Consider the following 22534-nt stretch of genomic DNA (forward strand, 5'->3'; position numbering starts at 1 on the left):
GCCCCGTGGCTGGTCCAGGGACCCTGAACCCTCTCACAGAAGCAGCTGCCGGGGCTGAGGGAATCCTTTTGCCTCCTGGGGTTACTCCTGGGCACCTCCTTCCTGGAAGAGTTGCCAATTCTTGGGGGAACTGTCGGGGCGAAGGCTCAGCTGGCATTTCCAGGCAGACTGGGGCTGCTGCTTTTCCCCTCCTATTTGGGGTCACACCCAGGGCACAGGAAAGTCCCTAGAAGGGAGACAGGCTGCCTGGGCGCTGGGCCTCCAGCGGAAGGATCCTGGGGAGAGCTCCCCTCCTCCCCAGCCTCTATTCGCTCACCTGTCAAGTGGGGGGAAGGCTGCATTTTGCTGGGCTGCCGGAGGCGTTCGCCAGACCTTCCCACCCAGAGCCTTGCTTCCGCAGCTCCATCCAGCTGGTCTCGTGGGTTTGCTCTTCCTGACCACTCAGGCTAACTCTGGAGCACTGCTCAGAGGTCATCGGCTGTGACATCTTTTTTTTTTCTCTCCACCTTCTTATGTTGCTCTTGAAGCCTGTGTGGACCTGTCTTAGTAATTAATCTCATTGTTTATTGTGTCTCTCTTATTAGAATGCAAAGCAACAGACTTCTCTGTTTTCTTCACTTTTACAGCCCAGGGCCTTGCACAGAGCACGTATAATGTCGGTTGACCTAGCAAACAGACACTCCGAGAGGTGGAGCCACTTTCTCAATGTCACACAGCAGAGCTGGACTTAAAATCTCCAAGCTCTTAGCATTTTCCTCCCTCCTCTACCTTCAGGGGGATGAGGGTATAAAATTCAAGGAGGTGCCAAAAAACTGAGTCATCAAGATAATCGATATTAAGAGAACAAAAATATATGCAAAACTAAAAATTATGATGATCAAAATAGATCGAAAATGATCTGGCTTGGGAGTGCAGTGTAGTTTAGTGGTAGAACAGTAGTGTGTGAGGTCTTGGGTTCAATTTCCAACACCCCAAAATAAGAATTAAAATATTATAAAAAAATTTTTATTGTGTATTTGTAATCACAACATGATGCTATAAGATACACTAATCAATCCACCTACTCAGGAAGTTGAGGAAGGGGGATTGCAAGTTCGAGGCTGGCCTGGGTAACTTAGTGACACCCTGTCTCAAAATAAAATACAAAGGGGGTGTAATTAACAAAGAGTGTTGTAGTTAGACAGTAGAGCAACCCTGGGCTGCTACAAAAACAAAACAAAAACAGACACCTCCCCAGCAAGAAAACCAAGCCAAAAAAACTGCATGAGATTCATAGATCGTATATTAAAATGGTTACTATACAGGAACAAATTAACATATTCATTATATCATAAATTAACATATTCATTACTCATTTTTCACTCCTGTGGTAAGAGCAGCTATAATCTACTCATTTAGAAAAATCGTGAAAAACACACACACACACACACACAGAGACTCACACAGACAGGGCTGGGGGTAGATAACTCAGTGGTGGAGAGCCTGCCTAGGCGAGTCAGGATGTGGGTTAAATCCCCAGCAACCAGGTTAAAAAAAAAAAAAAAAAAAAGTCAAAGACAAGATCTGATCCTGTGCTTGCAAGACTCACCTCTGGCCTACTCCCAGGGCCGAGGGGTCCTGCCTTTCTTTAACATTTTGGTATTTGGCTCAACGTGGATTAATTTCCATTAATTTTGATATTTAAAACATACTGCATTAGAATATTATTTACCCTCCGACTAAGTTTTTGCAGCGGAGGCGCTCACCCTGGCCCGGGCTCTGCCTGTCTCAACTTCTCCTCCCGCCAGTCTCCTGGGGAAAGCGAGGCACCGCGTCCAGGCGGTGCGGGGACACTGTGTGGAGCCCTTGCGGGCGGCGCGAGCTTCTCGGGGAGAGGCTGGGCGCTGACCTTTGCTTATCGCCCGCGGTAGGAACAGCTAATCAAGTCCCCCGCCTTCGGGAGACCTTTCCCGGGGCGGCCGCGCCGCCTGAGTGGCGGAGATAGCCGCGGTCGCCCGGCCAGCGGTGGTGACCTTTCCCGGCCCGATGGGGCGGGGAGGCCGGAGAGGGCGCGGCGGTTGCTCCCAAGGGCCGACCCGGGCGGAGGAGTGGGTCGCTCGGAGTCTGGGACCCGAGATCGAACCCCACCTGTGCTGTGCACTTCCACGCCACCCTCTCAGGGCAAGGGACAGTGGGGAAGAGCGCCCGTGACGTCATCGAACCCCGAGCCCAGCCTCCGCCGCTGACGTCACAGAGGGCAGCGTGCGTCACCGCATTCCTCTCGTGACGTCAGTGCGAGAGGCTAGAAACTCGCCCACAGTGAAAGCGAGAAGTACGAAGGAAATCTTTCCTTTTTCGCCTTTTTGATTTGGGAAGTCATTTGAAGTTCGTAAGAGAGGACTACAACTCCCAACTGGCCTTGCGTGTTGCGCACGCGCACGTCTTCCAACCAGAGAGCGCGGCAAACCTTTGGGCTAGATCGACATCCCTTTAGTCGAACCAGAAGGCAAGTTTTATAGCCTCAACCCAATCCCGTCTTCACAGATCCCACCCCTTTATTCTTATCCCGCTGCTTCCTTGCGGGAGTGACGGGCTCCGCTGCCTTTAAGGGTTCAGTTTCCTTTGAGGGACATTCATACTGATAAATCAGAGCGCCGGGAAGTCAAGAGGGCGTTGAATAGCGTGGCTAGGGGCCAATAGCGTATCTTAAGGGCCTGGCGCCGTCCAATCACTTCTCCCGGCACCGCCAATCACTCTGGGCCCCGCCCCTACGCGTGACGTAAGTAGGGTGGGTAGCAACAGTTGCCCCGGTGAGGGAAACGGAGGCGCCATAGCCACGGTAGTCGTGGCGACCAAGCAACCCGGCAACGCGAGTCAACAACAACAACCGCCCGGTCGACCCCCACCCCCGCCCCCCCGGCGCGGCCTGGGGACCCTGGCACGTTCCGTCTCCCTCCCAACATCGCCTCTGAGACCTCCGAAAAGCCTTTCCGCGGACAGAAGTGGGGAGAAGCCGAGGTAACCGGGACAGCCCTGGGTGGCTGGCCGGGCCAGGGCAGGCGGTGGGGCCCGGGCAGCGGGTGTCGCTGTAATCACAGTCCAGGGGGAAGGGGCGGGCGGTCAAAATGGCGGCGGCGACTGTCAGGACCGTGGGGGAGGGGGCCGGGGCCCGGCTGGGGCGACACCACCCGCCCCCCAACCCCGCGGCCCGTCCCCCACGAGGGGCGGGCGCTCGCAGGCCCGCGGCGAGTGGAGGTCGAGCGGCCCGGGCGGGGGGCTTTTATATGTCGGGAGCTGCGAAGGGGCGGGCCTGGAGAAGTTGGGCCAATCGGAGCAAGAGAGGAACAAGGCGGGGCCAAGGTGGGTGGGCGGGGTCGTGCGGCCCCCCCACCCTCGGGAACCGGGTGGGGCAGCCACCGCCCGGGCTGTCGCGCTCCCAGAAGCTGTGTGCAGCAGCCTGTGCTACGTCCCTTTAGAGCCCCGTGTACTTGTCCCCAGGATTCAGAACTTGGACAAGTGCCTGGCCCATCTGCGGTCTCAGTTTTACATCCTGTAAAATGGGGAGAATCGTCGCTCTCTCCCCTTTTCTACATCACAGGGACCCCCAGTTCCTTCCAGGAATTTCTTTACAGCTCATTCTTGAACCTTTTACCTCTGTCTGCTGTTTCCGAATATGGCTTGACAGATTAACTGTTAGCTTGTCTTGATTTCAACACTGTCCTACACTCCTACACCTGCCTTTTTTCTCTCTGGGAGGAGTGGAGAGTGACACTTTCTCCGAGAAGCTGTGGGCTAGGAGTACACTTGGCTTCAATCTGGAGGATTTGGTTTGCAGAAATCGAAGCCCGTGGCAGGGAAGAGTGATTGTGGGAGACAGCTTTAGAGGAAATGAAACTCGGTTGCTCTTCTCTGGGCTGCTGTCTTAGTTCTGGGTGGCCCCTGGTCTGGGGGGCTCCTTCCTGGAGATGGGACTTCTCCTGGTCTGTTCCCTTCTGAAATGGGAGTCTAATGGCGGCAGAGGAAGTTTCTTAGATTCCTTAAGCCACTTGGCCAGACACATGTTTTTGTGTCAAGTTTGTATCAACAGGGTCACATGTTATGAGGAGGTACCAGCCTCCAGAGCCACGTGGCTGGGAGCGGGTGCAGCGGTCAGAGGGAAGGGGAAGCAGTCCACGTTTTTCAGAGGAGAACCTTTGCAAGGCTTTTTGGGGCAAGAAGATCTGCCAACTTGGGAAAGATTTTTTCTTTAAGTAGCAGCCAGGCCCAGTCTATTTTGCTGATTCTCTGTCTTGCTTTTGAACTGGGCGTCGGTGTGCAAATTGCAGTTCTTTCCTTTTAAATCAGTCAGTACACTCCAAGGAAAAGCACTCCCCCAAGAACTCGAGATCCTGCTGGGGGGGTAGGGGTCTCACTTCTCCAGGGGCCTTATCTGGCTCAGACCCTTGGAGAGGAGAGGCCAGACTGCTTGAAAGTTAAGACATTGTGTAGCCCTAAGTGTCCACCTCTGTTGCCATTAAAGAAGCTTAATTTCCTTAAGAAAGAGAGAAAGAGACAGGTGGAGATCGGTTGCTAAGAAAGGTTGTGAGCACCTCCTGGGAACCCTGCCTTTGCCCAGTGATGGTGCCGGGCATGTCTCAGCCTTGCAGCCTTCTCCATACCAGGGATTCTGTCTGGGAAAGACCTGAGCCTAGAGGGTCATTTGACGAGGGAAGGGACACTGGCTTGGTTTACTTGTCCCTGAGCCGGTCAGTCGTTTCCTAGCTGTGTGCTCTTGGTGACTCTACTTCGCGTCTCTGGGCCTCGGTTTCCCTCATCTGAGCTGGCCGCGATCTTTCGACCTCAGATCACTGGCTGTGATCCCATGATATGATACCGTTGAGCATGGACTAGGGAGTGATGGCCCAGGCTGAGCTGGCCTCGGCCTTCATTACGATGATTGTCACTTCCTGCCCAGCCCTCAGAATTAACCGTTGGTATTTATTTTTATCACTTTGAATTCGGGAGAGTGTAGTGGCTTTAAAGTGTGGCTGGCTCGCTGGGCTGTGTGCGGCAGCGACGAGGAGCCAGGAGCTGGAGACTTGGACTTGACTTCTAGTAGGAAAGTGTCATTCCCTTGCTGTTCGGTGGCCTTTTTCTGGCCTTGGAAGAGTAGCCAGAAGGGAACCTTATGCCTGGACCTGGACCGGGCTCAGACTCAGTCTCGGGCTTCCCGGGCTGGGTGACCGGGGCTGTGGGCAGCGTGGCCGGGGGGCCCTGGGCATGGAGGGGTGTCTGGGAGAGCTGCTCACTCTTTCCCCATCACATACTGTGCACTGTGGGCAGCGGTGGCCACACAGACCCTCCCAGGGCCAGCCTTCAGCGAGCAGCTGCACAGGGCGTGGTCTTGGTGGTGGAACCTCGGGTGCTCCCTGGGCTGAGGTGCCCGGGCGGGATCTCGCTCACCCCCAGGCACAGGCCTGCTGCGGGCAGGATGCAGGACCCGACTCACAGTGTCACCAGTCGGTGTTTTCAGCTGGCCTTCGACCCCCAGCACTGTTCCCAGCTGGGGCATCTGTACTCACTGGACAGTAAGAGTTGAGCCCCTGGACGCTGGTGGTACAGCTCAGTGGTGGGGACTTCTGGCAGGTGTGAGGCCCTGGGTTCTGTCCTCACCACACACACACAGAGTCGGGTCCCAGTGTGCACCCAGCCGTGCTCCCGGAGCTGGGGAGGAGGATGGGCGAGGCAGACCAGGTCTCCACCCTTGAGGACCTTACCTTTCCAGTTGGGAAGGAAAGAGGAACTGTGAGTAAGGAAATAAATAATCAGGAAATACAGTGCCAGGAAGAAATGGAAATGGAGGCATGTGCTCAGAGTGCTTGGCAGAGTCAAGAGGCTGTTGAGAGCAGAGGAAGTGACATATGAGCTGAGAACAGAATAATAAGAAGGAACCAGTGGGGGAGGGAATTGTGGGAATGCTAGTCAGAAAGAAGAGGTGGTGCAAAGGCCCTGAGGCAGGAAGGAGTCCAGAATATTCCTGGACCAAGAGTCAGTGCGGCTGGAACAACAGGAGTGAAGAAAAACAGGGACAGGAGGGACCAGTCCTGCAGGGCCCTGTAGACCATAGGAAGGACTCTGAATTTTATCTGTTTCCGATGACTTGGAGCCTTGGCAGCTTTTGAGCAGAAGCATGATGTAATAGGACCTGTGCTTTCAAGGGATCCTGTGCACTGTAGAGGCAAGAGCAAGGACAGGAATTTCAGGGTCCAGTCAGAAGATGACAGCAACTCTAGTGTGGACCGGTGTCAGGAGAAACACCCAGCCTTAGGATGGGAGATGACTGACAATGAACTAATTAGAGGGGACAAGGAGACGTGCGTCATTACATTTATCGTGCCATCCTCTGCGGATTCATTGTTGAAGCCGTTCTGTAGAGGTGACCTTGGTGCTTGCCACTTGGTTTCAGAGTCAGTATCTGTAATGGGGCTCGGCCCACCATGACCTGGTGCCTGGTTTCCTATGGCTCATGAGCTAAGATTGATGTTTACATTTAAAAATTTTTATTTATTACTTTTAAAAATTTTATTTATTTATTTATTTTGTGGTGCTGGGGATTCAGTTTTACATTTTTAAATGACTGGGAAAGATCAAAAGAAGAATATTTTGTGAAAAGAATCATATTTCATGACATGAAAATCATATGAAATTTAAATCTCAGAGCTAGAAATAAAGTTTTATTGGCACACAGCCTGCTCATTTGTTTCCTTACTGTTTACGGGTGCTTTCGCCCAGAGTGGCAGAGTTGAGTAGTTGGCAACAGATGCTGTCTGCCTACAGAAGTGAAAATATTCACTGTCTGGCCCTTTATGGAAGTTGGCCAACCTGTGATCTAAAGGAATTGTCCAGATACTCTCCAAAAATCAGCCGTTAGTTTTGAAGCAAGGTGCAGCCACTAGTGCTTTTCTTGGCAGATTCATTGCCCGGGAACAGGTGGTTTAGCCGTTCTGGTGTTCTATGGCCAGGTGTCATAAAGAATGCTCACATGTACGGGGGGTGCCACTGCCATGGAGATGGGTATGACTCTGTAGGGAACACAGGCTCCCGCCCCATCGGTGCCTCCCCAGGGCTGAGGCCTGCATGTCCTCAGGAGGAGGAAGGTCCCATTGGTGTGGAGCTTTTAAAGCTCTTTCCTCTGGGAGTGTGCCAGCTCTCCTAGGACTGCGAAGCCTAGACCAGGGTAAGGGTGACTCCAGGACCACTTGCCCTGGAACCCTCTGGCCAGCTAACACCGACCCCAGCCATCTCAGGCTGGGCAGGGGGGCCCGGGAGTCTGCATCTTAACCAGCTCCCCAGAGGGTACGGGTGCATGTCGAAGCTGCATCACCCCCTGGGCCTCCTTCCAAGACCTCAAGGACTGTCTCCACCTCCTCCTACCTCTGTCCCCACCAGGCCTGGGCAGCGTCTGTCCTGACCTGCGCTCACTGGGGGGCGAACTGGTCTCAGTGGATCTTTACTGCGGCACAGGAATCAGGCATTCTCGTCATCCCCAGGTGACAGATGGACACACTGAGTTCCAGAAGAATGTTAGTGACACGTTGGGAGTTGAGTTCAGTTTGAGTTGAGACTGCTCCAGGGCTCACATCAGGGTGGGTGACACCAGGCAGAAGGGCCTCCTGGGCTACTGGGCAGATTTGGACCCCGCAGTGTGAGGAGTCCCAACAGGCGCGCCACTTAGCACTGGAGGGAGGAGTCGAGGGTCCTCTGCAGGTGGGCAAGTTTCCCTGCTCCGGGGCCCTGGGGGGGTGGGGGGGTGGGGTGCTGGCTGCCCTTTGCCCTGCTGGGCAGGAGAGCCCAAGGCAGTCCAGGGTTCTGCCACCGTGGCCTAGGGTCCTCTGCCCCCCACCATCCCAGCGGGCACACCCAGGGGCAGGCAGAGGCTCTGGCCGCTTTAGGGAGGGAGGGCTGGAGGGTTCCTGTCTTTCTGGAGCCTGATAAAGGGCCCTGGGCCGTGGAGCCGCCTGTAACCCCAGCTGTGTTATGGAGGCTGAGGCAAGAGGATTGCGAGTTCAAGGCCAACCTGTGTCCTAATTAAATGAAAAAGGAAAGTTAGAGCACATCCCCAGCAGCAGAGACCAGACAGGGCCCTGGGCAGCAGAGCCAGTTCCCAAGCCTTTCCCTCCCTCCCTCTCTCCCCCTCTCTCTCTCCCACCCTCACTCCCTCCCTCTCTCCCTTCCTCCCACCCTCCCTCTCTCTCTCTCCCTCCCTCCCTCCCTCCCTCCCTCCCTCTCTCCTTCCCTCCCTCTCTCCCTCCCTCCCTGCCCTCCTGACAGAAGCCAGGGCCCAGCACGGCCAGGTAAGCCTGGACCACTGAGCTGCGTGCCCAGCCACCCCCGCCTCCCCCGGCACACCTGGCGTGCCAGACACTTGGCCAGCTGTTGCCCACATGACGGGGACTGGCCTTTGCAGTAAGGCCCACGGTGTCAGGCCCGCTGTCCTCCCATTTCACAGATGGGGCAGCGGGGCCTTTCCCCAGAGCCATGCAGCCAGGAGGGGGCCGACTTCCAGCTGCGCCTTCGCCCGGTGCGGGGCTTGGTGCGGGGGCTTGGTTCTCCGGCCTCCTTGGACGCTTCCTAAGTCTGGCATGTGCAGAACTGCGGTCCCGGGACAGGGAGGGACAGGGATACAGGAAGAGCAAGGACTGCCTGGCTGGCCCTGGTTCCTCTGCTCCTGCCCGTGCATGGCCCGGGGGTGGTGCTCCGGTGTCTGGGGAGGAGGAGGCGGCAGCGGTGGGTGGGGAGAGGCGCCCCACACCTGTGTGCTGAGCGGGGCTGGGAGTGAGAGCACCTTGGGGCTCAGAGGGGCCTGGTCACCCGCCTCGCTCCGTCCTCCCCTCCCAGGGCTGCCAGCCGGGCGTGCCCCCAGCCCGCGGCCTGGGCTCCAGGACAGTAAGCAGCGGCTCTTGTTTTACTTGTTCTTTCCCCTGGGACATCCCACCCTGGGTCACCCTGCAGCTGGAGGGCCACCTACTGATGCTGCACGGCACACAGGTGCTAGAGGCCACTCAGAAGAGCCATGTGATCCCAGGTCACCATGAGCCCCACGTGGAGTTCGCAGACTCCAGGCAGGGCCTCAGGGTGCGCGGCTTCTCCTGTTGACCATTCAGTTTGCTGTCCCTCAAATGCTCAGAACTGAAGAGGGGGACCCAAACCATCTGGCTTTCCCTACTGAGGTGGGGCTGAGCAGGAGAGGGGCGGGCCTGCCCAGCACCCGAGAAGGGACCCTGCCCAGCACCCGAGAAGGGACCCTGACCTCGAGCAGCCAGAAGAGCGGCCTCTGCTGCCCAGCCAGCTTGCCCCGCCAAGGGCAGTGCGGCTGCTCTGCCCGCTCCTGGCCCAGCTGCCCCCAGCCTCAGAAGGGCACTTGCACCCAACATGAGATCCATAACAGCCCCTGGGCACAGGACCCTAAGGCCTCTGTGGCCACAAGCAGCTCAAGGGGCTCATTTGGGACTCAAACACCTTCCCATGTCTGGCACCAAACTGGGAATGAGACTCAGCCGAGAATCCCAGTCCAGATGGCGGGCACACAGGGTTGGCACCGGCAGCCCCAGAGGCAGCTTGCCCCTTGACTTACCTTTCCAGCCATATGCTGACTAGTCAGTGCCCAGAATGCTCTGCTTCAAACTCAGCTCTGTCACCCCTGCTGTGTGGCCCAGGGCAAGTGCCTTCCCCTCTCTGAACCTCAGCAATTCATCTAGCAGATTGAACCTCAACCCAGTCATAGTGTTCAAAGTGAAACAACATAAGGGAAGCTCCCAGCAGCGTCCAGCTGGCAGGAGGCCCTAAAAGATGCCCAGACCAAGGGGAAGAAGAAAGGGGAAGGGGCAGCCACTGGACTTGCTGGGCCTCCCCAGTGAGAACTGAGCAAGAGCACAGGGCCACCAGATGGGTCTCTTCTCCGTGGCGTAGGGGAGCAGGACCTGAAGTGGACACGTGGGGTCCCCCAGGCACCAGGGGCTGGAGAGCAGGAGTCCTGGCCAGGGGAGTGGAGAAACAGATGGGGTCCAGCCTCTGTGCGTGCCCAGTCTGCCCGCAGTCATGGTCCGGTGTATCTGGCCGCCAGCCTCAGGATTTAATTAAGTTAGGGACGAGCCCAGTGCATCTCTGGGGAGCCAGGAGCTGTCCCTGCTGTGGATTAATTCTTGTTTTTCCTTCTTTTTTCCCCCTCTCTCTTCCCCTCCTTCTTTCTTCCCAAGGAAGAGGAAAAAAAAAAAGCCTTATTTATTCTCATTTCCCCACTGTTGGCATGGCAACCCAGGCGTACGTTACGGAGCTACAGGCAGCCCCGCAAGCATCCCAGCCACCGCAGGCCCAGCCCCAGCCACCACCACCACCACCCCCAGCCGCGCCCCAGCCCCCCCAGACACCCACCGCCTCGGCCACCCCCCAGCCCCAGTATGTCACCGAGCTGCAAAGCCCCCAGCCCCAGGCGCAGCCACCGGGCAGCCAGAAGCAGTACGTGACGGAGCTCCCGGCTGCCCCCACGCCCTCGCAGCAAGCTGGCGCGCCCACCCCGTCCCCCGCGTCCCAGCAGTACATCGTGGTCACCGTCTCTGGTAAGTCTGCATGTGCACCTGAGCCAGGGCGCTCGGGAGTGACTCTGGGAGGGGCGCCTGGGCCCGAGCACCTAGCTCTGGGGTCAGGAGGCACTGGGGGCGGAACTGGCCTCGAACTCCTGGGGGAAGCCAGCCCCTGACCGCTCTGCCTGGGTCGCCTCATCTGTGAAGGGGACGTCGTGGCTTCTCATTCTCAGGGTGCTCTCAGTGGGGCTGGCCCAGAGCAGGTCCTTCCTTGGGGGAGACTGGCGGGAGCCTGCAGTGTCACCTTGCCCCCTGGAGGAGCAGGACCAGGGCTGAGCCAGGGTGTGGGTCCGGCCAGCTCCTGAGTGTGGCCACCCTTGTGGCCTTGGAGGAGATGAGCGGGAACTTGGGCCGTGGTGTCCATAGGGCTCGGGTTCGTCTCCAGCTCTTTCTGGCTTTTGCTTCCATTTTCTCTCACTTGCTCTGCGCTCAGCTTCGGGCTGTAGTCTCCCACGAGCCCGTTGCGCCCACCCGGGTCGTTCTCCCGGGAACGCTGGCAGCGGGGCTGGTCTGGGGGCCGGGAGAGGGCTTGGTGTCCGTCTCTCCCAACTCAGAGACAGGGTCTCCCTGAGCTGCTTAGGGCTTCGCTGAGTTGCTGAGGCTGGCTTTGAACTCAAGACCCTCCTGCCTCAGCCTCCTGAGCGGCTGGGATCACAGCTGTGCACCACGCGTCTGGCCAGGTGCCCTTGGAGAGCTGACCCCTGGTCCTCCAAATCCGCCCCTCCAAAGGACTTTAACAGCTCCACGCGCCCCGCGCTCTCACTAGTGGAGGCCAAGCCCACTGCCTGGCTTGCCAGTCCCCACCCCGCCTATTGCCGCCTGTTCCTGGCACACCTGCCCGGCCCACCGGCCCCTGTAGCTCTGCAGACCCGTAGGCTCAGTCCTGCCTCCTGGCCTGGGCCTGGCGGCGCCTCCCCCTGCAGCACTCGGCCCAGACCTTGGCCTGCGGCCTCCTTCAGGTCACTGGGTGGAAGCCCCGCCCCTCCCCACTCCACCTCCCTCTTGCACTCTCACCCTTGGAAGTGCCAGGACCGTGGTGAGGCTGACATTCCTGACGTCCCTGAGGGCAGGGTCTAGTCCTGAAGTCTTTGTGAAGGACGGGGGAGTGTGGCCTGACCTACAGCAGTGGAGAGCTGGACACCTGGCGTGGCCCCCGGTGGCCAAGAGCAGGCAGGAGACCACGGACTCCGCTGGAGCTCTGCCCAGCCCTTGGGGCCCCTGGCTGGCCTTGGTCCTCCTCCTGGATGAGGGTCCTTCCGGGCAGTTGGGCTCTCCGGGGTGAGGGTCGGGAGGAGGCCTGTGGCCTCGGGCCCCAGAACACCCGTCGTCCTTCCCCTCAGCCTCAGTGTGTCCAGCTTTTCTTGGCAGTCCTCCAGGGAGGCCCCAGTCCCTCAAGGTCAAGGTCACCATGAGGTCTTCCAGTCAGACAGACCCAGGAGAAGGCTGGGGGAGGTGGCATGCTCTGGGTGCTGCGTACCCGCAAGGGCAGAGAGCAGGGAACCAGCCTCCGTGCCAGGCCCCCAGCCTCCTTGGGTCGGGCCGTGAGTGGGGACTCTCGTTTCCTGCGGGTCCAGGTTCCCGCGGGGTGAGCCTGCCCCGGCTAGGTCGCTGGGCAAAGCTTCCTCCATTTGTTCTGAGGAAGAGGAGTTGGCTGGCACCCGGCCCTCAGCCACTCCCCCTCACCAGCTTAGCATCCCGTCTCATCTCAGAGTGGCCTGGGCACGTGAGCCGGCCCCTGGGCAGGAGTGGAAGCCGACACCAGCGAAGGCTGTGGGAAGCGCCGGGCTGCTCTGGAGCCAGGAGCAGTGGAGCTGCCCAGGAACCCGGGAGTCCATGCAGGCGGGGTGCGGAGGTCCCGGGCCAGGCCCGGATGCAGGCCAGAGGCAGCTTGTCCAGCTGGGCCTGGCGTGCTCTGCTCTGAGGTGACTCTGGAGGTGAGGGCAGGAAGCTCGAGTTTCCCTGGTCTGGAGCAACCCTGGCCATAATCCCCTCCTCAGCCACCACGGACATCACCCAAAACCTGAGGCGGGTGCCGTGGCGCACGCCTGCAGCCCAGCTACGCAGGAGGCTGAGGCAGGAGGATCACAAGTTCAAGACCAGCCTCTGCAGCTTTGTGAGACCCTCAGCAACTTAGCAAGACCCTGTGTCAAAAAATAAAAAGTCCCGGGAAGGCAGCTCAGTGGTTCAGTCCCCAGGGCCCAAACCAAGCCAAGCCCTGAGGTGGAAGCAGGATGCTGTGGGCTCTGGACGCTGGCAGGAGGGTGGTGCCAGGCGGCCTGAAGTAGAGATGGGCGGCCTCAGGGAGGGACCAGGCCCGCCTCCCTCCTCTGCTCTCCCACTGGCCTTCCTTGGAGTCCAAGAAGGCACGTCCAGAACAGGGGAATGGAGGGTGCTTGTCCGCATCCCCGAGTACAGATGGGCAGACAGACAGGACACACCCCAGGCCCCTGTGGGAAGTCATTCCCCGGAGCCAAGGAACAGGAGGGACGGGGCCAGCTGGCTTTGGTGCTCGTGGGGAAGGGGGGCTGGGCCAGCAGGGGCACCAGGGGTCCAGCCTGACCCCCGGCCTCTGGATGTGTCTGGTCTGCCCAGGAGCTCACTGCTCCCTCCAACAGGTGAGGAGGGAGGAGGGCCGCACGGGGAGGCGCCGGCCTGGGGAGGGGCAGCCCCTCCTCGGCTCAGAGACAGGAAACCAACGGTGCTTCCCGGCTTGAGACAGCAGGGGCCGCCCCGGCCTCCTAAACATGCCTGGAATGGAGGTCACAGACTCGATGTCCCCCAGCCCCCTTCCCCTCCTGGCTCCCCTCCCCCACACATAGTGAGGGGGAGACTGAGGCAGAGGCTGAGCCCTGGCCACAGGTGGACAGGGACTGCACACAGGGAGCCCCTCAGCTGAGGAGCAGACTCACCCGCCCACATTCCTGCGCAGCCCATCGTGCCTGCTGGCCTGGCCAGCAGAGGGTGGGGGAGGATCCCAGCGTCCCAGCCCTATGGGCCACCCCAGACGCAGGACACAGGCAGGACTGCTTCCTGGGACACATGCCCGATGATCTCAGCAGGTCTCAGGTCTCCAGACACACAGGGTCCTGCTCCAGGATCAGCCCCATGCCCAGCACCCGCTTTGCTGCCCACACCGAGCCAGGCAACGCGCCGTGGCACCTCTCTTGTGCTGGGCTGGCTCCCCGTGCCCCATGGACATCCCAGGTGTGCCAGGCCCTTCACGTGACTCAGGGCCGGCTCGGGTTTCTCCCAAGGGGCCGCTCAGGGAAGCCTCCTGCACAGCGCAGGGAAACGAACGCAGACGTGAGGAAGGTTCCAGCAAAACAGCCGTCCGAGCCACCTGGACTTGGCTGCCCAGGCAGCTGTCCCCGCAGGGTTGGGACTGTCCCAATGCCAGCCCCACGTGTAGCCACAGGGAGGCTCCCCCAACATCTGGCAGCCTTCGCCCCCCACTCACACACTCGTGTTCTCTGCCGTGGCCTTGGCCTTGGGGTCCTTGAGTCCGCGCAGAGGGCCTTCCTGCTCTGCTGGGACATTCTCTTTTGTTCCCCACAGCTGAGGACCAGCCCCCCACTTTGGAGCATGAGCCCCACCTGCCCCACCCTGGGATGCCCTGCACCTGAGGTGTCCCGTGGGTTCCCAGCTCGCCGAGCCCCCGGTCCGCGTCCGCACACCACCACCCCCGGCGCCTCGGCCCAGCAGAACCAGCGACTCTGGGTTCTGCATACGGTGTGAAGTTCCTGTGGGCACAGAGAGGCCTGTGTCCTGGCCTGCTGGTCCCCAGCTGGTGACCTTGAGCAGGCCACTTCCCTCTCTGAGAACAGTGGGGAGAGCGCTGGGCCCCAGCTGCCCCGGGAGCCGGGCATCACCTCCATGGCAGCAGCCTGAGTGTCTGAGGCCGAGGACGCTGCTCCCTCGACTGTGGCCCTCTCGTGTCATGGGGGATGGGTGGCCTCTCTGACTCCCCAGGCGAGTCCCCTAGGAAGGGGGGCTGGGGCCTGACTCCTTCTGGCATCCATGCGTCCTCCCCCATATCATTTCGGCCTCTGGGGCTGCTGGGGGCAGGCCGGGCCACAGAGACGGGCAGCACAGGTGAGGGTCTCCTGGCCAGGGCCCCTCAGGGACGCTGTTCCTCCCTGCCCCCCTGTGGCCCCTGTTAATCACTCAGCAAGATGTGCATGAAATCCGACCTGCGCTTGCCTGATAGCATCTCCGGGTACCAGCCTCCCTCCTGCCCCGACCTGCCCCCGCCCCGCAAAGGCCCTTCTCAGGCAGCCCACGGGGAGGGGAGTGTACCCAAGAGGGCACACGGGAGCCTGCGTCCCTCGGGGGATTAGCTCGCCAAGGTTGTGGGTATAAAGCTGCCTGTGCGCCCTGCTGTTCCTACAGAGGCAGGCCGGGAGGGAGGGCCAGCGGGCGGCCCTGGACAGACAGGCAGGGGGCAGGGAGCGGGCAGGCGGGCACCATGTTCTATGATTGCCTCTTCTTAGCTGCCTGTCAGCGTGAGTACCCTTCATCCAGCTCCAAGCCCTTTGCACCCCTCCTGCCCCTCGAGGTCAGCGAGGCTGGGCGGAGCCCCTGGCTGTGGCCCCTACTGTGGCCAGCTGTCTCCTGGGAAGCCGGGATCGTGCTGGGGAAGGTGGGCCAGCACTTGGTCCTCCTAGAACTGCCAGGAGAAGGGTGGTCAGTTTACTCTCTGCCCGGGTCCTGCCTTTGGGGAACAGGGCCAGCCTCGACTCCTGTGGCCTGGTGGCCCCAGCACCCTGTTTGGTTCCGCTTCTGGATAAGAAGGGTCAAGGGTGGCTTCCAGGTGTTAGAGGTCCCTGGGTGCTGTCTAGCGCCCACCCCACCCCGGAAGGGCACTGCCAGGGCTGGCCAGGGGAGCGGCAGGGCTCTTGGAGAAGCAGGCCTTGTGGGCTGGGCTCCAGCTTGCGTCCTGCCCTCCGGGGGGCTGAGGCTCCCTGTGGGCGCAGAGTTGACCTGGTGCCCCCTCCCCCACAGAGGGTGCCATGCGAGCCAGCGAGACGGTGTCGGAAGCCAGCCCGGGCTCCACAGCCAGCCAGACCGGCGTCCCCACTCAGGTGGTTCAGCAGGTGCAGGGCACCCAGCAGGTAGGATGGGGGACAGGCCTGCAAGGGGACAGTGCAGGTTGGGTTCTCTGGGGCCTTGCCTTCCGTCCATCAGGACATCTGCTCACTGTTCTTATCAAGATGGGCACGTCAGCCGCCCCCCCATGTGCATGTCAGCCCCCCAGGGATGTGCATGTCAGCCGCCCCCCCACAGCGCTGGGCCTCCCAGGGAGCTGGGCGGCTCAGCTCCTCACACTTTGACCCCCAGCGCTTGCTGGTGCAGACCAGTGTGCAGGCCAAGCCGGGCCACGTGTCACCCCTCCAGCTCACCAATATCCAGGTGGCCCAGCAGGTAAGCCTCCCACCGTTAGCCGCCCCCGGGGTGGGAAACCAGCCCCTGTGGCCTGCTTGGCCCAGTCCTTGCCAGGATTGAGGACACCGGCCCCATCCTGAGGCTTCCCCACCTCCTGGCTCTGGGTGGTGGGGTCCCCAGGGTAGGGGCCATCAGGGAGCAGTGCCTGGCCATCTCTAGAGCTGTGAGGGTTAGTGGGGAAGGGTAGCAGGCCAGCAGGGGCCAGCCGCAGCGTCCTAAAGCAGAAAGCCCAAGGCTGTGGAAGTCAGGAGCCCAGGGCAGCAGGGGAGGGCGTCTGTCCTCCGGAAGGCCACATTTGGGATGCCAGGGCTTACCCCCATTTCCAATTGATCAACACAAAATTGGACAAATTGTATTGGATATGTATGTGCGTGAGGTCCTGGGGATGGACTCAGGGCCTTAAACATGCTGGGCAAGCGCTCTAGCCCTGAGCCGCACCCGACCTCCGCGCCCGCACTCCGATACTATCGGAGCTTAAGGATGAGATCACACTTGGCATGGGCTCAGCTGGGCCTCGGGTCCACACTCTACACTGCCACTTCCTGGATCTGCGACCTCAGATGAGCACTCGAACCTTCCTGAACCTCACTGTCACCCCCTTGAAGTGGGGCAATGACTGCTGTGTTGGGGCTGTCAGTGAGTCCATGGGCTGAGAGGCAGAGAGCACTTACGCCACCACCTGGCACCTCTCAGGTGCTCAGGAGAGCCCCAGGCTGTCAAGGGTGATGGGCTTCCCTCTTTCCCCCGGCTCCAGGCTCTCCCCACACAGCGTCTGGTGGTGCAGAGCACAGCGCCAGGCAGCAAGGGTGGCCAGGTGTCCCTGACAGTCCACGGTACCCAGCAGGTGCACTCGCCTCCTGAGGTAGGTGGTAGCCCCTTAGGACTCTGCCCTGTCCTGTCTCCCTGCTTTGGCCCTGTGCCCCCATAGGACACTTGAGGTTCCCTTGCTGTGAGCCTGCTCCTTCCTCTGCCCTCCCCACTCCTTCGCTGGCCCCGTGGCTCTGGGCTGAGTTGCCATGGGGTCTGGCTGTAGGAGGAGGGGTGGCCTCCCGGGGTTGAGGTGGCCTCTGCAGGTCCTGCTCAGGGGATGGCATCACAGGACACAACAGTGGCTTCCTTTTCCATCTGCAGGGTGGGTGGAACCCCTTCTGAGAGTTTGGAACCACGTGGTGGATTCTGGGGACCACACACATCAGTGAGGGCTGGGGACAGTCAGGAGGCCTGGAGCATGGCTCCAGCATCAGGGGCTTGGGGCCAGGGCCTGTCTCAGCTGTTGCTGCTGCTGGGCCTCTAGGCAGGGCTTTGAGCCTCGGGAGCCCAGGGCTGTCTGTGTATGAGAGAAGAGCAGCCAGGCATGAGGGGGCACACCTGTAATTCCAGCGACTGGGAGACAGACAGGAGGATCTCAAGTTCAAGGCCAGACTTAGCAACTTAGTGAGGCCCTGTCTCAAAATAAAAAACAGAAAGGGCTGAGGGTGTAGCTCAGGGGTAGAGGCTCCTGGGTTCAATCCCTAGTACTGGGTGGCAAGGGAAGAGCTGTCCACTGCCCGTCAGCTGCTGTGGGAATGACAGCCCAAGCCTGGCGCAGAGCAAACGGGCTTTGTAGCCAACCCACCTGTGTGGCCCTGGGCCTGTCCTTCCCCCTCTGCCTCCACTAGGAAGCAGGGATGCTGTGGGATCCTGGTGAGTAAACATAAAGCGCTCAGAGCAGCACCTGGTGGGAATCAGCACATTGTCTGTAGCTGCTACTGTCATTACTGTGACTTTTGAGAATTGGCCTCAGGAGAGCCTCAGAGGGCTGATTTAGTGGGTGGCTTCCATGGCCCAGCCAGACTTTCCCAGCCCATAAACTCTGTCGGGTCAGGGCTACAGCTCTTCTGGAGAGAGCAGGTGGCCCCTGACCATGGCTGGGGTCCCAGCCATCTTCCCTAGGGAGGATGGGCCTCAACCAGCACCTCTGAGCTGAACCCTCTCCTGGGGGTGACCAGGACTGACGCAGGCCGGAGCATCTGGATGCACGAGTACAGCCTGTGGTCAGCGCAGATGGTGGGACACGACACCACCACCTGCTGCCCTCTCCACAGAGCCCTCCTGAGAAGGGGGTTGGGGCCCAGGTTTCCCAGAGATGCCCAGAGCCCAACCTGACATCACCGTGTCTCCTTCCCTTGCAGCGGTCGCCGGTGCAAGCCAATAGCTCCGCCAGCAAGACAGCTGGGGCCCCCACGGGCACAGTGCCCCAGCAGCTGCAGGTTCATGGTGTCCAGCAGAGTGTCTCCGTCACCCAAGAGGTGCCTGGCCAAAGCGGGCAGCAGCCAGGGCAAGGGGTCGCAGCCAGCTGGCCTCTGCAGCCACCCATGGCTGTGCCTCTGGCCTGTTAGAGCCAAACACGCAGGGCTCCAGCCCCAGCTGCAATCGGAGTCTCCGACTAGCACCTCCACCTCTCCAGATGCAGTGTCCTGGGGTGGGGGGCTGCGCTGAGGGTGGAATGCAGACCCTGCAGAAGGCGCCGTGGGCGGGGCAGCCTCAGACCAGCTTTAACGGTCCACTTTGGCCTATGGGGATCCGTTTGCCCAGAGGAGGTCCTGAGGCCAAGTCACGTGCATTCACAGGTCTCAGGCAGAGGCCCTAGTTTCCAGATCCAAGCCTTCCAGGGGAGACTGAGCTCTGAGCTACAGCCACAGCAGCGGGGGAGGTTAAGGGGCAAGAGTCATCTGCTGTCTGTTGTGATTGTTCAACTCGGGGGTTCCTGGCCCCTCATAAATCAGATGAAGCTGGGCACAATGGTGTTTACCTGTATATGATGCTTAGAAGGTTGAGGCAGGAGCTCATTCGATCCCAGGGGTTCAAGGCCAGCCTGGGCAACATAGGGAGATCCTGTCTCTTAAAAGCAAAGCAAAACAAAACCAAACCAGGAAAAAAAAAAAAAAAAACACACACACACACACACACAAATGGAAGCCATAAGTTCCCAGAGAAAATCGGAAACCCCATCTAGAGGATTCACAGATTTTTTTCCTGCCCAGTGCCAGAGCCCCTCTAAATCTCCAGACCTGGGTTCAAGTCCCAGCCCCAGCACTTAGCACCAGCCCCCCCTCCCCAGCCACTGTTCCCTAGTAAGGACAGCTTACTATGTCCTTACTGAAGTGAGGGCACCAAAGATAAGCCAGGTCTGTGCACTCCTGAAGGACCTGCAGAGAGGGGAGAAGAGTAGAGACCCCCCCACTGCCTTGGTCCCAGGTCCAATGCCTGCCCATGCCACCTCCTGGCAGTCTTACCCGGCTGGGCCTTGTTTCCCGTGCCTGTAACTGGATGCCCAGAGGCAAGGCAGTGGTGAGCCCGGACGCCCTTGGTGCTGGGCCCGGCAACAGAGTTGCTTTTCTTTGGCTGGAGAATGGCGCGTTTTTTCCTTAGGTGGCTGTGGTGAAGTTTAGGTAGGTTCACGGTATAGAGGACGGGGACTTCTCTAGCCGCCGTCGTGGCCATGGTAACCGCGGCCTCACTTGTCTTCTCTTTCCCTTCCTTTCCCAGAGGTCTGTGGTCCAGGCCACCCCGCAGGCACCCAAAGCGGGCCCCGTGCAACAGTTGACCGTGCAGGGACTTCAGCCAGTCCACGTGGCTCAAGAGGTAGGTGTCCTCCCATCTACCGGGGGCAAAGTGGGGCTGGTCTCCAGTGAGGGATGGGAACGCAGGTCCCTGCCCCGAAGGGGGGGAATGGAACCTCCTGGGGTCCTCAAGGACAGAGGGCTCCAGGTCTGGCTCCAGGCTGCACCCCTGTCTGTGGGCTGCGGATCCGCCCTGAATCAGCCCCCTTTTCGGGCACCTCATGCCCAAGTTTTGCTAAGAGAGACCTGGATTCAAATGCCGCTTCTTTCTAGCCTGGGTCCCTTCCCCCTCTCCTCCCTGAGGCACTGGGCGGGACCGTCGCCTGGGTGTGCGCATTGCAGCCTGGTGGGCAGCGAGGCCCGGAGCCCCGCCCGCGGCCGGACCCAGTGACGCCCCAGTATCTCTGTTTGTCCTCCAGAGCTCAGACAGTCAGTTTCCCGCTAGGAAGGCAGAGCAGCGAGAGCCCCGGCCCACGCCGCAGCCGGAGCCGCCACCCCGGCCGCCCACGCCCGGGCTCCGGCCAGGCGCGCTGGCCCCGGAGCCGCCGCCGCTCCCATCGGTGTGCAGCGGCGAGGCCCCGCAGCTAGGCAGCCCCGAGCCGCAGCTGACCCATTACGAGCCAGGCGTCGAGCAGTGGGTGGAGCTGGTGGGCGTGCTGCCCCCGCACCTGCTCCTGCCGCAGCAGAAAGTGGTCCCCCTGCCCGGGCTCTCAGCCCGAGCCAGCCCCGACCAGAGGGTCAGGATCCAGAGAATCCCCCAGGTGCTAGTGTTCAGCACGGCCGCCACGGCCCTCAAAGTAGGTGGTGGACGCACGGGCGGGGGGCAATGGGGGGCGGGGGCATACCCCGGCTGCCCACCAGGCCCCTCAAGCCCTGTAGACCCCACCTCCGCCCTGCAGGTCGGTCTAAGGGCCCGCCTCCAACATCCCACAGCGGGTTCCAGGTCCTAGGCTCCGTCCCTGCAGATCAGGGTGGGGGTGGAGGTGGGATACTGAAGCCCCGCCCCTATGGCGCTCAAGTCGTCTGAGGGTTCTGTCACAAAATTGGCCCCAGGCTCCGCCCCTAACATCCTGTGCTGGGCTAACAGGCCCCGCCCCTGGGGCCACGTGTAGTCCAAGCTCTGGCTTTAACTACACCTTGTCCCGATTCTTGGCCCAGCCCTAAGGCCTACCCTTCTGGCCCACTGTCTGACCTGCCTGGGCTCCCCTGTTGCCCATCAGCAGGCCCCACCCTTGCCGTCTCCAGCAGAAGCAGAGTGTCTTGGCGGTCCTCCTGATACAGCTCTTCCTGATTCCCAGCCCCAGCTGAGGCTGTAGCCCCTGAGCCTCTGACCTCGGCCCCCATCAGGGTGTGGTGTTTAGAGAACCCAGATGTGCACCTCCTAGTCAGTGACCTGGCCTCAGGGAGAGCTTGAGAACCACCAGCTCCACAAGGCGGAGGCCGGAGCCACCCGCTGACCCTGCCGCCTTCCTCCTGCCCAGGTGCAGCAGCTCCAGCAGGTCCCGGTGCCGCATGTGTACTCCAGCCAGGTCCAGTACGTGGAGGGCGGCGACGCCAGCTACGCAGCCAGCGCCATGTAAGTGGGCGGGGGCACAGGGAGGGCAGGGCACGGGCGTGGGTCTGCTCAGGACTCCAGGCCTCAGGTGACAGTTAGGTGGGTACCACCCAGGGGCAGCCAGCGGCCCCCAGGCATGCCAGAGCAGAGGGAACCTGGCATCCTAGCAAGCGTAGGGCTTTGGGCCTCAACCGGCCTGGCTTTTAGAGGTAAAAAAAAAAAAAAAAAAGTGCCTATATATACACGTGTGCACACGCACATTTTTACAAGATAGAAAGTTTCTGTGTGTTAGGGACATTAACAGTGAAGAGGTGACTTGAATCCTGGCCGCCCCCCCCTGCCCCAGGGTGACCTGTTTCTTTGTTCCTCCCAGAGATTCTCCAAGAATAGAAACTGTTCCTTCCTTTCTTCAGAAATGGAGGCCGGTTCTGTCTCTCACTTCTTCCCCCAGCCTGTCCTTGGCCCTCCCCTGGCTCCCCCCATTTGTGCACATGGGTCCCTCTTGGCTTCTTCAACACTGCCCAGCACTCCTCTGTACAGGTGTCCCTGGTCCCCATGCAGCTGATACACAGGTGTCTCTGCCAGGTACTGCACAGGGGCCAGTGTCGTGTCCCAGAGCAGCCTCCGGGGGCCGACTCCTGATGGAGGCCCTCTCCGGCCTCTCCCTCTCCCATCCTCCAAGCAGTAATGCCGACTAGATTGCTGCTGCTGTTTCAGTTTCTAGAATTTCCATTTGGTTTTCTTTGCATTCGTCTGATTTTTTCTTTCGTCCTTGCCACCTGTCCTTGCGGGCACCGTGCTGGGATTGGATTAGCTCAGAGAGTGACTCTGTCCTTGGGTCATGACGCTCTAACTGACCCTGAGGAGTGTGGTCCTGGCACCTGCATTGCCATCAGTTTGTTTCCGGTGCTGCTAACTGTCTTCATGTGCAGCTGACCCCAGCGGCAGGGGCCAGGGGGGGCCGTTCCCAGGAGGAGGGCTGCCCCCAGGCCCGCCTCGCTGTTAGCCGCAGAGTGGGCCCTGCGCCTGGCCTGGCTCCTTCTGGGGGCACTTTCCTTGGCTTCTGCCTGGACTTCTCCCTCCCCACGGAGCTCACGGCCACTGTCGCATTCTTCTGCCACATGAAGTTCTTGCTTTGGGTGTGTCTTTTGTCTGTCCCTCCTGGCAGACTGTCACCAGGTTCCCAGCCCTCTGCCAGCCTGGATCTCCACACTGGCACAGCCGCGGCCTTTGGGCTTCCATCCCTGGCTTTGGACATTAATTTATCTGTTCATTTAGCAAATATCTACCAGCGCAGCGCTGTGTGCGTGTGGTCCTGGAGCCCTGGGTGCCCATGG

At 60.2% G+C, this 22534-nt stretch overlaps 1 protein-coding gene and 1 long non-coding RNA gene across 6 annotated transcripts in view; one reads left to right on the plus strand and one right to left on the minus strand.

Annotated features, from left to right (window-relative positions):
• The first annotated feature begins 2784 nt into the window (after nucleotides 1-2784).
• Nucleotides 2785-22534, plus strand: part of Rfx1 (regulatory factor X1) — a 28272-nt gene continuing 8522 nt past the window's right edge. For 2 of the 5 annotated variants that reach the window (XM_027955380.3, XM_027955381.3), the window contains exons 1-8: nucleotides 2785-2997; nucleotides 10215-10574; nucleotides 15600-15709; nucleotides 15936-16019; nucleotides 16795-16902; nucleotides 18212-18328; nucleotides 19569-19664; nucleotides 21124-21218. In XM_027955380.3, the coding sequence (XP_027811181.1) occupies nucleotides 10265-10574; nucleotides 15600-15709; nucleotides 15936-16019; nucleotides 16795-16902; nucleotides 18212-18328; nucleotides 19569-19664; nucleotides 21124-21218 (920 nt within the window). In that variant the 5' untranslated portion in view covers nucleotides 2785-2997; nucleotides 10215-10264. The other 3 variants (XM_027955382.3, XM_071602002.1, XM_071602000.1) reach the window with 3 other exon arrangements.
• On the minus strand, nucleotides 10568-13791 carry LOC139702051 (uncharacterized). The gene is made up of 3 exons (XR_011704616.1): nucleotides 13508-13791; nucleotides 11613-12739; nucleotides 10568-11108 (listed from the first exon to the last, which is right to left on the minus strand). It is a non-coding gene; the product is annotated as an uncharacterized lncRNA (long non-coding RNA).

The sequence above is a fragment of the Marmota flaviventris genome, chromosome 1, assembly GCF_047511675.1.
Source record: "Marmota flaviventris isolate mMarFla1 chromosome 1, mMarFla1.hap1, whole genome shotgun sequence".
Classification (NCBI taxonomy): Eukaryota; Metazoa; Chordata; class Mammalia; order Rodentia; family Sciuridae; genus Marmota; species Marmota flaviventris.